At 38.1% G+C, this 13837-nt stretch overlaps 1 protein-coding gene across 1 annotated transcript in view; it reads right to left on the reverse strand.

The window, feature by feature from the left end:
• The window catches only part of ARHGAP42 (Rho GTPase activating protein 42), a 161009-nt gene that overhangs the window by 35536 nt on the left and 111636 nt on the right, over window positions 1–13837 (reverse strand). Inside the window, exons 8-10 of the mRNA XM_026109167.2 lie at window positions 10522–10651; window positions 6835–6935; window positions 4575–4684 (exon numbers count right to left, since the gene is read on the reverse strand). Coding sequence (XP_025964952.1) covers window positions 4575–4684; window positions 6835–6935; window positions 10522–10651 — 341 coding nt within the window. The remainder of the gene's footprint in view (window positions 1–4574; window positions 4685–6834; window positions 6936–10521; window positions 10652–13837) is intronic.

Below are 13837 nucleotides of genomic sequence, written 5' to 3' on the forward strand. Positions count from 1 at the left end.
GTTGCTGCCGCCTGACATAACACACTAACTTTGAGCTAAATTTAGAAGAAATTTCATGTTTGTGAAGAGTTTGGTGATGCAATGTTCAATTTTAGATGCCTAGTCTTAATGCTACAACCTTCTGTGAGGTATTAGGCACTTCCACACTGCAAGATGAGTTATACGCCTGCAAATAGGATCCTACACAACCAGTTTTTCAATGGGGAGATGCTTTGGGTGGAAAACTTAAGGACAAGCTACATCACCTTAATCTGACCAAATATGTCTCTGTCTATCTGCACTCCTTTCATAGTAAATGAAGAGAAGTACGTACTTCTAATCTAAGAGTCAACACATCCCAAAATAGACATCTAAGACATCCAAAGCAGGGGAAAAAATTGTGCCCTAAAAGAGTTGACTAAAAAGGGAGCTTTGAGATAGTATCTCAGGCATGGAGCTGTAAAGCCAAATGAGCTGAAGAGTGTCAGGGTGCAGGAATTACAAACCCACATCCTGCAGCACTCAACTGCAGGCATCAGCAGTTCTTCTTTTAGGAAGCAATAGATGCAGCATGCATATTCTACAATATGTTTATGATTCAAGCACTCTGGTTACAGGAAAGAACATGGTTAATGTCCTTTCTTACTTAAGAAGATTCAAAAAACCAGTTTGTTCTGCAGGTTGCCCTCTAACCACTACGATAGAAATTCAAAAAGTCACATATTTTCTCTCTGCTGATAAAACTGTGACAATGCATAGAAAAAAAATTAATGGGAACCAATGAAGGCATCTGGGAATCTGTTCCAATCTTTTTCCCTAAAATTAGTTTATGAACAGATACGTATAAATACAAGAGTCGTAAAGAATCTTTATTTATTTGTGATCATAGACAAGTGCCTTATTTTAAGAAACGATGTGATATTAATTCACTGATTTGCCAGTACAGAGCACTCAAGAGAAAACTCAAAGAAAATTTTGTTCCCATACCAGTGTAGTGCTTCACTGCTCATAATTTTAGAAAATCTGTCCTGAAGCATAATTTCTATTTGGTAAGTACATAAATAAAGGACACTATTTTTTACTAGGTATACATCATAAAAATAAGCAACCAACCCCCCCCCATATGTTCCCCCCTCACTGGAAAGACCTCTATTGTCACCTCTTATTTAAAAAGCATGCAAGAAAGCTACTGGAAAATATGAAAATGTGTTCACACACACACTCCAAGGTATATATGGAGAAGCAAGCCATCCTCATAAAATCAAAATTAGATGGTGTTCTGAACTCTACCTCTAACACTATTACAAGAGACTAACATGACACAAAAAAAAAAAAAACTGATGCAAGATTCTATTATGTTAATAAAGTTAATATTTCTATTAATAATTTAATAACAGTAACAATTGTACTATTATTCTATCATAAGAGGATGTTATGCAGGAAATCAGCCTACACTACCAGAATAGCTCTTTACAGCCTCAAAATTTACAAGCCTCAACACATCAATTACTTAGAATGTGAAGAGGCATATATAATTTGACATACAGACCAACACAAAAAAAATCCATATAAAATGTCAAAACCCATGACAACAAACATTCACTCCTCTGTGTGCAAACTCTGTGTAAAATATAAGATTACACAGTTAAACTGTCAATTTATGATCTTCAATAGTACAAATGAAGTGATTTCCTTGAAATGAGTCAGGGTTATACCCAGATATTTTGCACCCACACAAGCGCATATTCATTGATTTCCCGATGCTTAAATCTGATCTCAAGAGACTACTCCATCAGCTCAGCAATTCAGCTTTTCAAACTTTAATTTCACAGGAAAGCTTGAAAGCCAAGACACTAATTCTTCTCCGCTGTGACAGTAGGTGTGCTTGTGTGCATTAATAATTGGAATGAGTTATTTGTTTCATGTGTTGCCTCTGAGGGCTTTCACAAGCCAAAAGCAGTAGTGTAATTAGATCACTCTGAGCAATAATTAAACTGCCAGTTTTGTGTAGAAATGCCAAGCTGAACATTTTGTTTTATGCCTACTATCGTAAGTATAAAAAGATAAGGTTAATCCAAATTAACATGAATATTTGTTTTTCTATTTTATTAAAGGCTAAGGTTACACCATTAAAATATCCCATCTTGCTACCAACCCACAGATTCTTATCAAGGAAGTTTCCTCTCAAAAACTTTTTAGAAATAGAAACTGACTTTTTTCTTCTTTCTCTCGTGACTACTGCTAAATATTTCAGTTAGAAAATTGCATTTACACTTATAGTCCCTTGATCAGCACATACAGAAAGAACAGAAATGTGTATGAGTTTGTCATTTTACTTCAACCCTAGAGACTCTTGCTTCTAGCCCTGTGTTCCTGATATAATCTGTTGACCAGGATTGCATAGGCTGTTTTAACATTCAAGTATCTAAATATTAGAATGCCCAAATATTAGTGCCCTATGAAACACAAAGGAAAGCACTCCAATACTGTTGAACTAGCTTCCTCTCTAGTTGCTGAAAAAGTTGGCAACTTCTCAGAAAACAGAGTAACATTCAATGCAAAACATACATTTTATACTGCTAACTTCTTACGTAACTGCAAACAAGTAAGATGGTGACTAACTGCTAGAGTAGTTTTCATAAGAAGTCTGAGCTGAATGTAGGTGTGAAAAACACCTAAGCAAATTTTAAATTAATTGTGGCAATTAGAAGTGTTCATGATATGCGTTCCCTGTTAGCAGCTGCAAGGGTCCCTTTCAGGGAATATGGTTCTCTCATGAAATCAGATGTGCCCATCAGTCTGCCTGGGTTTTTCAATGTCTTCATATAAATGCTGAATAATACAAGGAGAGAATTGGCTCCGTAGGATAAGGTGTCTGGAGACAGGACTTAACCACAAAATCCCAGAACAGAATTTTAAAGACATTGCTCTAGCTGCACATTTGTAAAAAGAGCTCTTTCATGATCAAGGTCCTGGCCTTATGTTACTAAGTAAACTTATCTTTTACTGATGTCAATCACTTTTAAAGGTTCTCTGTATTTTGCAGGTGATGCCTAACATCTCTTTAAACGCCATGTAAACAAACAAATTTTCAGTCTTGAATTTAAAATTAGCTAATAATTATTTAAATGTAATTGTTACTGAAGTCTTTTTGAATCCAGAGTCTTTCAATATTGTATTTGTATGTACTTGCAGACAGACACAGGCATTTTAGTCCCAAAAGCCAGAAAATGTTAGCTAATTACCAATATAACTGCCACTGCATCTTCTCTTTCTTAGAAGAGACCCAAGTTTCAGCAATACGACATTCAGAAGAGATGATTTTGCCCTTGTTTATGAATTCCCAGCAAATATTTCCCAGTATTCTGTTGGCTAAGCTTTATCTCCTCTGCTGACTTGCACAAGAATTTACTGCTTCCCTGTTGAATCTCATATCAGTTGCAAGTGTCAACTTTCTATCAGCCTCTGAAAGATATCTCTTTATAAGAGTGATTAAGTAACTTTGTACTCTACACTTCTTTCAACCTTTTTGATAAGTTTGCAGGAGGCCTTTAACTTACAGGCAGTGCACATTTGAAGTCAATCTAAATGTACAGGAGGAATAAAATAATTAAAGAAGTACCCATAACTATTTCTTTGAAGAGAACTTGAATAACTTCAAATGTGTCTACAGGTAAAGGACAACACTCAATTTTGAAAACTTTACAGTTTTTGAAAACTTTACAATCTACCACAGATTTGTCTAATAAATACTATTCTACTTAAAAAGAAAAGCTACCAATTTCAAATTCAAGCTATCAATTGAAGCTTGAAAGCAGCCTTCAAGAGACCAAATTTTCTCAACATTTGTTCAAATCAAATGTCTATTTCTTAAGCCTGCACTCTCTCAAAAGTCTAATTTGAATAATGTATTACATTTACAAGTACCAAAGTAACCTCAAAATTATGTAAAACAGCAGTACTTCTGAATAGAATTTAAAAAGAGAGCAACAGTCATAAAATATTTCAAAAAAGTCAGTCTATTTCATCATATTTTAAGGGATAGGTTCACTCAATTTTTCTCACCTTATGCCCAAACTTCAAAGAAAAATCACTCTTAGGAAGTATTATGCACATATACTTCAAATACAGAAAAGCTGTTCCCATAAATTTTATGCAATTATAACATCCAGGAATAAGCGACAAAAGATTCCTAAAGGTAACTTAAAAAACTGAAAAACAATCTGCTAACTTTAATTTTAGAAAGAAAGAGGGGGACTGATAAAGAGTGTGAGAATAATAAATATTTAAAGAAATATTTACAACCTATTTCTAAAAGGAGATAGTCAATTGCAGTACAGGTTTTGTAAGAACCCATATTCTGCCTGCACGCAACCATAATGTATTTAAGACAACACATATGTAATTTAATGCATTTTCTGTTAGAAAAAGAGATTTGAGCAACTGAGTGTTAAGTCTTGAAAGTATGATTTATCTGGATGCAAGCCTACTGAGAAATACGTATGCCTATTACAATAGTAATTACTGCATACTGCTTGCAAATGCTTTTATTTTTAATTATATTCATTTTGTTAAAACAATGAAAAAATTCAAACCTCTCAAACACTTCAATATCGAAACAAAAACGTTTGTCAATTGAATCTGTCTTTCTCCTGATGCAAGATTTTAGTTTGAATATCTCTGGTGGGCTGGTGACAAGGCCATTCTGTAATCCAAAAAACAAACAAACAAAAAATACAAAATTAGCACAGTATGTTGATACAGCCAGGCTCTGCACCTTGAATTTAACTGCACAAACAGTCCCAGGGGACTTGTATTAAGATAGTGGATTCAAATAATTTAGGAACATTTACAGTAACTTCTCTGTACATGAAGCAAGAGTATATTGAATACTTTTTGTTCCATATCTCTTATCTAATTTTATTCATGTTTTATACTTGACAAAAATTCCTAAATACAAAACTTATACAAGTATTTGTATATATAACAAGATTGCTGGTATATATTAGAACTAATATCATATACTCATATCAACTTTGGCATGCAGATAACAGATTTTTAAAGATTAAAGATAAGGCTGTCTAATTCCTAGGTCTCCGAGTTCTGTCTGATGTCACTGCAAGGCCACTCTCAATAATTTGAAAGTTGTGGTGATGGGAGGGCAGGGGGGCTACTGAAGACTGGAAGAAAGCAAATGTCACTCCTTTCTTCAACAAGGGCAAGGAGGAGCATCAGGAGGACTACAGGCTGGTCAACCTCACCTTGATCCCTGGGATGGTGATGGAGCAAATCCTCCTGAAAGCCATTTCCAAATATATAAAGGACAAGAAAAAGGAAATCACGCCTGACCAGCCTGATAGCCTTCTATGATGAGATGACTGACTTGGTGGATGAAGGGAGAGCAGTGGGTGTTATATATCCTGACTTTAGTAAAGCTTTTGACACTTCTCCCGTAACAGCCTTGTAGACAAACTGATGAAATTCAGACTAGATAAGTGGACAGTGACAGTGGACAGTGGACTGAAAATTGGCTGAACTGCTGGGCTCAGAGGGTTGTGATCTGCAACACAAACCCCAGCTGGAGGCCAGTCACCAATGGTGTCCCTCAGTCAATACTGAGACAGTACTGTTTAACATCTTCCCTAATGACCTCGATGATGGGACACAGTGCGCTGTCAGCAAGTTTTCAGATGATACAAAACTGGGAGGAGTGTCTGATACACCAGATGGTTGTACTGCCCTTCAGAGGGGTTTCAACAGGATGGAAAAATGGGCCAACAGGAACCTCATCAAGTTCAACAAGGAGAAATGCCAGGTCCTGCACCTAGGGAGGAACAACCCCATGCACCAGGACAGGCTGGGGGCTGACCTGCTGGAAAGCAGCTTTGCTGAGAAGGACCTGAGGGTGCTGGTGGACAACAAGTTGACCATAAGCCAGCAATGTGCCCTTGTGGCCAAGAAGGCCAATAGTATCTGGCATTAGGAAGGCTGCATTAGGAAGAGCATTGCCAACAGGTTGAGGGAGGCAATCCTCCCCCTCTCCTCAGTCCTGGTGAGACTGCATCTGGAGTACTGTGTCCAGTTCTGGGCTCCCCAATACAAGAGACATGAATCTGCTGGAGCGAGTCCAGTGAAGGACCACTAAGGTGATTATGGGATTGGAGAATCTCACATACGAGGAGAAGCTGAAAGAGCTGGGATTATTTATCCTGAAGAAGAGAAAGCTCAGGGAGATCTTATTGATGTGTATAAATATCTGATGGAGGGGGAAGTAAAGAAGACTGAGCCTGACACTTCTCAGTGATTCCTGGTGACAGGACAAGAGGTAATAGGCACAAACTGAAACACAGGAACTTCCATTTAAACATAAGGAAAAACTTTTTTTTACTGTGAAGATGGTCAAACCCTGGGGCAGGTTGCTCAGAGAGGTGGTGGAGTCTCCACTCTTGGAGATATTCAAAACTGAACTGGACATGGTCCTAAGCAACCTGCTTTACGTGATCCTGCTTTAAGCAGGGGATTGGACTGCTTACTGGACTGCTCTGGATTCAGAGGTCGCGTCCAGCCTCATCTGTTCTGTGATTCTGTGTGACATGTGCGACGTGATTGCCTACATATTTGGAACCATCAAATTAGAAGAGATACTTAGTACATAGTTTATATATGTTACATAAAAACTATTTTATTTAAATAATGGATATTCTATTTATATATGCTACATATAAGGTACATTGCTCATATACGAAAAGAAAACAGTCTTACATTTTGTTCATCAAATCTTTCTTTAACACTTCCTGAATGCTTAATATAAAATGTGGAAGCTACAAGCCCATTTATAGACTGTGTAATACTCACCACTTTTCCACCAGATTTTGTTTCAGTTATACACATTGTAAACGTTTTTGTTCCTTTTTCATAAGTGCAGTAATGTTTTACCCATGTAAATCCAAGTGGTCCTAGATTAAAGAAATGTAGCATTAGAAATAATTTTTTCTTTGACGATTGTATCACTACTTTAGCTGGAATTCTATACAGTAGACAGATGAAATATAACACCATCCACACGTAGCATATAAAATCAAAAGTTCCCTCATTTCGGCATTTTCAAATATCTGTTTGATGTTGCCCAAAGTTCCAGCAGACGGACTCTCTTTAACAGCTGGGTGGGTAACAGCATTCTGCTAGGGTAGAGATATAGTAGGATAGGATTATTCTGCCAAGGGAAGAAGGAAAGGAAGCGAAAAAGGATAGCGAAGTTAAATGACAGTAAGAGTAATAGTGACTTTAGAGAGGAGGGAGAAAATTCTGGATGGCAGAGGTGGCAATTTCAGGAAGGAATATTTGCCTTTTATGCCTTGGAATGGGATTCTGCCAGGTGGAAATAACAGTGGTGCTGAGTCTAAAGAAAAGAGCTGCTCCTAAGAGAAGTGGCCATGCTCAGAGACAAAGACTACTGAGCTGTACTTTTAAAAATGAAAACACATCAGCTCTGGCAACAAATAGCTCAAACTGCTCACAAACTGACAACTGCACACACTCACAATACCATAATATAATGTGCCTAGGGATTCACAAGACTTTTTAGATAGCCATACTTATACATTGTCTACTACATGCGGATGTATGCCTTATCCTGAAGGATCACATCAGGGTACTTCTTAATCCTACACTGAAACATAGGATTTCTGATGCAAAAGATGTTTTCACTCCTAGATTACCCCAAGTTTTGCTCAGTCATTGCTCTGGACCTTTACTGAATCTAAACACAAAACCCTTGAGCTTAAGCTCAAGATGTTCTAAACTTCATCTGCTAGCCTAGCCCAGATACAGGCTTTTATAATGTGTTCTTACTTTGCTGTGAAGACACAGGGTAAATCCTCCCAACATCTCCATAACTCTCCACACATCCTAGAAGTACAGTCAACATCTCCCATAATTTTCTGGAAAAAATCTGTTTACTGTAGCACACAGAAAAAGATAAGCTCCTAAATTCTGATGGATACATCTGGAGACGTGTTGCACTGCAGAGGACAGGATAATTCAGGTAGGTTTTTGCAATGTGACTTCTTCCACTTGGGCCAGAACTTTATAGCTATTTCTGTACTGATAAATTAAACAATATTGGGAACATTTGTGGACACTGGAAGCTGACATTATTGGAATGATCCTTGGCTCAATTTTGGCACAGGCCATTTTTAAAATTAAAGCAGTTAAAAATGATAGGTTTTTTTTGAATGTAAATAGTTAAACTGAAATGAAAGATGTTAAAAACAAACACAGCAATTTTGCTGCAGATACAATGGTTTTGCCTTCCACAAAGGTGCATGAAAGACTGCATCAGTCATGTAAACCAGCTCTCTGGCAATCCACAAATGTAAATGTAGAAGTTTACATGGTCTATCACAAGCATACTCAGAGGATGTTCTCGCACTGTCTGCATTTCACAGGAAAGTAATATAATGCAGCACTGGCAACAGTAAGTCAACTATTTACCCATCCTCAGAAGTTAGCTGTTCTGTTCCTATATTGTAATTTTTGCTGTTTAACAAAACAACAACTATGGTAATTCTAATGCAGTTTTTCCTTTGGTGGTATTTCATCAACATTTTTAGCATATCTAAGAAGGAACATCACTCTCAAAGCAGTTTTAGATGACTTTAGAAGTCACCTGGTTTTGAGATGAGACTTCATGAAATCAAACATTATACATCTAATGTTAAAAAAAATTCTAACCAGACACCTACATTGCAACTTCAAGTTTTTTATTCATAATGACTACCCATGTGAATAAAAAGCAATTTAAGGCCAAGTGCCATATTTCCCATAAACATATCTACCACCTTGCATAATATCAGTATTAAATATATAAAACATTTGTTCATTTTCTCAAGAGTAGCAGATATTAACCCATTTGTCTATAATTTGACAGGAGCCTATGGGATAATGGTTGCAGTAAAGTAAACCAGTATGACAAGGAAATGCACATTTGGTGCCTTTCCTCTGACACACAGCTTACAGACCCTGTTATTCTTACTCCAGAATAAACTAATGAACAAATTTCTTTTCAGTAAGAGGATGTCAAGTTGGCCTCTCACTATTTAATGAAGCACAGCATGTGCCCAATGCTTCAGTCCTTTCCTCCCTCCCCCATTAACAGAGCTCAGTGTAATTTCCACTTAACACAGGTTTCTTTTATCATTATTATTCAACTAAAACATAGAGGCTCTTCTTAAAACCTTCAGTGCTTACTGAGGCTAAAAGTGGATGAGGTTAACTATTATAAGCACTGAGATCTTCTATCTCACATATGGAATAAAGATTAATTTCAGGATGCTACCTGGAAAATAATTATCTATAACACCACATAGTCTTTTGAGGTCTTTTCTAAAGGGGGGAACAGAGTGAAGGAGAAGATACCCTCAAAACTGAGGTTGAGTGGGAACAGGTCTGACACAGGAATTCTACATTGCTATACCTTCTATTTTAATTTTAGATTGAGAAATCAGATGTAAACAAAGTTGCATTCAATCATTTTTGAATATACATCAAACTTTCACAAGCACATATGCATTACCTTAAATGACTGCTGTCTACTTTTCTGGCATCAGACTGATTCCACATCAAAGAAAGCTCTGGGTACCACAGACACTCAAAACTATTTCACCGCGGTTTTCAACAATCCTGCCTAATGCAGCTGATTTGGCTTGGTTTTCTACACTGTTTAAACTATAAAACAGTGGCAGATGATTCGTCAGATCACATATAGTTTTGCATTCTCTCATTTGACTTTACACGTTTCCTTGCTCTGTTTTCCTTCATAGTATGATTTATTGCTAGGCTCTTCCAAGTATTCTCAGACAAGTATAACATCTTTAATGCTATCCCTTCACTCTTTTTGGACATCGCTTCATTCTCGTTTCTTACAAAGTGAGTAACAATTAGGTACAGATTTGTAGCTATTACGAAGCTTTGACAGACTGTACGTAGATGCTTTTTCTTCTGACATCTTTGTTTTCAATTTTTTTCAATTATGTGCATGTTCCTTTACTCTTTAGCTGGCTGGGTCAGTGGTGAGAGGGGGAGGTTGCTCCTGCTAGACGAACCATGGAGCCTGTTCAGGCAGAGAAAGTTTAGGAGACTGCAAGGTTTGTCAGGCAGAGCCACTGCAGAGAGCTGGGAGCTTGCAGCTTCTGCGGCGAGGAGCTGGGCAGCAGCCAGAGCTCAGAGCGAGGGGACTAAGCCGAATTTGCTGCCACTCAGCCACTGAGGTGGCCAATAGCAAGGGGGACCCAGTGAGGAAGAGCAGAGTTGTATACAAGCGTTTCTATCACTGTTTCTTCTGGCCTTAGCTACTTCGAGTGCTTCTTGAATAAACGAAAACTTATTTCTCCTTTAAACTTTTTTGGAAAGCAGCCACAGGAGGAGTCTAGGATATTCAATCTCAGAGTTGCTGTGCAGCCCTGCTAACTAATCCATTTTCTCGTCCTTGTATTTTTTGGTGTGCCTTTCAAATTAAATTAAAAGGTACATCTCTTTACTCACGTTTTTCCTGCACATAGAGATAGCCTTCCATTGTCCACTGACTGGGTGGTCTGTAATCCTGGTTGGCCGCTTTCATTCTTTGCATGAGTCTCTCCACTTCTTGCCTAGTGCTTTCAAAGTTATTCCGGGTCTAATAAAAAAAAAAAGAAATCATGCAATTATTATAGCAATGATGAAATGAAAAACTAATTATTAATAATGCCAAGGAGTGAGACTGTATCAAATACAGACAAGCAGAAGCATTTGCCATAGGCATAAACAGAACATGAACAGAAATGAACCCACACTCCTTTTTGCTCTAGAAGTCATGTCAACAGAGGAATGAAGAATCCAACTTAAACACACAAGTGTCAAGGAAACTGATAGTTGAGAGGAGTCACTAACCTGCAGGTCACTAACCTAAGAAAGGATGCCATTTCCTACATTCAGGTTAGGTTTACAGTGTTTTGCAGTCTTTCTCTCTCTCTCTGTAATGTAAGACACCAAAACAGAAGCCAGGTCTAAACTAGAAGCTGCAGACAGCGTAGCCCCAAACCTAAAGTAATAAGCCCCACTAAAAGTACAGTGCAGAGTAAACTGGTTTGGCTTAACGTCGGGCTAATGTGACTAGATGGCTGTGGTCTCTCCACATGCAGAAATAGTAAGCTTGAACCTGCCTGCAGAAGACTGTGTATCCATATCCTCAGTAATACCATGGCTGTTGATGGCTCGTACCAGCATTTTCACGTACACTTTTTGACAGGACTCTGTGAATGCCACATTTAAGTATAACATAATTATTTAGGTATAAAACAGGTCACGTGGCAGAACTGTGCCAAGTGCATGGAAAGGCTCTGTCTGCCTTAAATATTGTGGCTGCAATCAAGCATCTGGCCCAACAAACGACTAGGCACAGAGCTAAGTAATTACTATTTGTAAACGTCTGTATGCATTTAAATGCACATTTTGCCTACTGAATTCAGTGGGGTCAGGATTTCCCTCCACACACCTAACACTATTCTACAGGCGAACTATTCTGAGGTATCAGAGGTTTAGTAGACCACTACTGGTACACCACACATTGAATGCCCTTTGTTCCTACAGGTAAAAGAATAGAATAAAGATTTTTGTAATGTCTTTGTAAAGTTACCCTATGGAATTTCATCCCTGCTAATCAGAAAGATGTTGTCAGGACTTTACATACTGGTGAATATTTTCCCCTTTTCTGTGGCTTTACATTTTTGAAGCTATGCACTATCACTTTCCTTCACAAAATGGCTATAAGATAGCAACAGTACGGACTGACCTTTCAGCCAGTTATGAACCCACTGACTGTAAAAAGCTGTGAAGATGAAAGGTGCTAGAGGTGCTTAGAAAAGTTTATGCAACGTATGCCAGAGCAGTTATCATGCGCTAATTAGAGAAATCGATTATAAAGAACATTTATGGCTTTACATAGTGGTAGAATAATACATATATTAAATCTTCCTCTTCCTAATGCTTGTCTTAAATAAGGCCAACATTATTTAATTAGTCATTAAGCAGAGAGAAAGGTAGAGTTTTTCCCAGAACTTTTAAAATAATCTCCTTAGGATGAAGTATCAGTTCAGACCAAACTTTAGCAAAGCCATTTAAAGATTTTAAAAGGCTTTAGATCAGGACCACATGCTGTTGAAAGAAGGAACAGCCCTGTTTTGATAACTTAGCCCTGTTTGCTGAATTTTTAATTACTTATTTTAAACAGACAGGATTTTGTATCAATTTGCAGAAAACCAAGCGAACAGACATGTGAAATAAGCCTCTGGCCAGTTGAAACAGTGAACATGACAACAGGTCGTGGCAGGCCACAAGGACTACTAGGTGCTGTGGGTCTGCCAGATTTTACTGCTGCTACTACGCCTTGCAGCAAAATTTTAAGAACAGAGACAGCAGTTCAACAAATCAACTAATTGCAAGATTGTAACACCATTAACACCCAGCGCAAAGGAGGGGAACACTGCTGACATCTTCAATAGCCTCAACACAGCCTCCCCCGGACACTGCTTTCAGTTTGTCTGTCCTGACCTGAAAAGTTGTATTGCAGCTCATCCTGAGGTTGGGTGATGCTCTGAGTGTTAAGTCAACAGGAAGACCGCTGACACAAAAAAGGTCATGAATCTAGACCTGGAGCCAGTTTCCAAACCTCTCTGTAAAAGGGGTGGTCAAAGTACTGTATCCCACTATATCTTCATGCATATGTTTGTCTGATGCAGACTACTTACAATTTCAAGTAGCACTTAACCACTACTGAACAAGAGAATAAGTTTGAATATGCTTTTAATGTTGAATTAGAGAAAATACTTTAATAATTCTGTTTCTCACAGCATCTATGCATAGAGGGTATTAACGCATCCTGCCTTACACTTCCAGGTCTGTGCTCCTACCTGTCGTGCTCCTATCTGTCACGCTCCTATCAGAACTCACCACATTAAAGTAAATAAATCACTGGACTGAAGCACATTTGTTCACCCTTCCAGTGAACCTGTGCTATGCAACAACACTGACCCCTTGTGCCGTTAGCTAAAACAGTCTCAGCAGCAAATGAAAACATAACAAATACATAATTTGAAAGGGCAAGTGACTGATGTGCTCTATGGACAAAGCAGGATATGGAGAGGGTTAATCATCTACGAACTTCAGCCTTTTTTCCCCAAGCACTGTTTTAAAAGGGATCCATATCTATGTATGGAAAACAGGCATATAAATAGTCTAAAGGAAAGGGCAAAGGAGGACAAAACCTGGAAGAGTGCAGTACTACTAGGAATACAGGCCTACATTAACCATGCCAGGCAATGCCATCTTCCAAGCCTGAGCAACCACACGCCTCTGTAAGAACGAGACGCTAGAGGGAGAGTGTTATTGCTACATCTTCCCGCAACCCACAGGGAGTAACACTTGCTCCGGAGATAGTAAGGTGTGCTTATGCTCGCAGACATATTCATGTCACCTAAGTCTAGCGGCCAAGGCACTATCCACAAAGGCTGACGTCAGCTGTTCTACAGTGTTGTTGCTTCTTCAACGTTAGCGGAGCTACAACAGTTTGTTAGGTGTGTATCTTTTCTTCTCTGAAGCAAAAAAAAAAAGGATTCATTCCAAAAATACAACAGCCTGAGTAAACTGATAAATTTCAATCACTCTTTTTTTCATTTGTTCTTTATTTTGAAGATAGTTGGCATGAAAAAATGTAAGGTTGGCCCAATATTAACATGTTTAATTCTACTTTTCCCCTTAAAAGCAAATGACAACGGATCATATGTCCTTGGAATTGTAACATCTGAGTCTACCATAAAAACTTTAA

The sequence above is a fragment of the Dromaius novaehollandiae genome, chromosome 1 (assembly GCF_036370855.1).
Source record: "Dromaius novaehollandiae isolate bDroNov1 chromosome 1, bDroNov1.hap1, whole genome shotgun sequence".
Taxonomy (NCBI): domain Eukaryota; kingdom Metazoa; phylum Chordata; class Aves; order Casuariiformes; family Dromaiidae; genus Dromaius; species Dromaius novaehollandiae.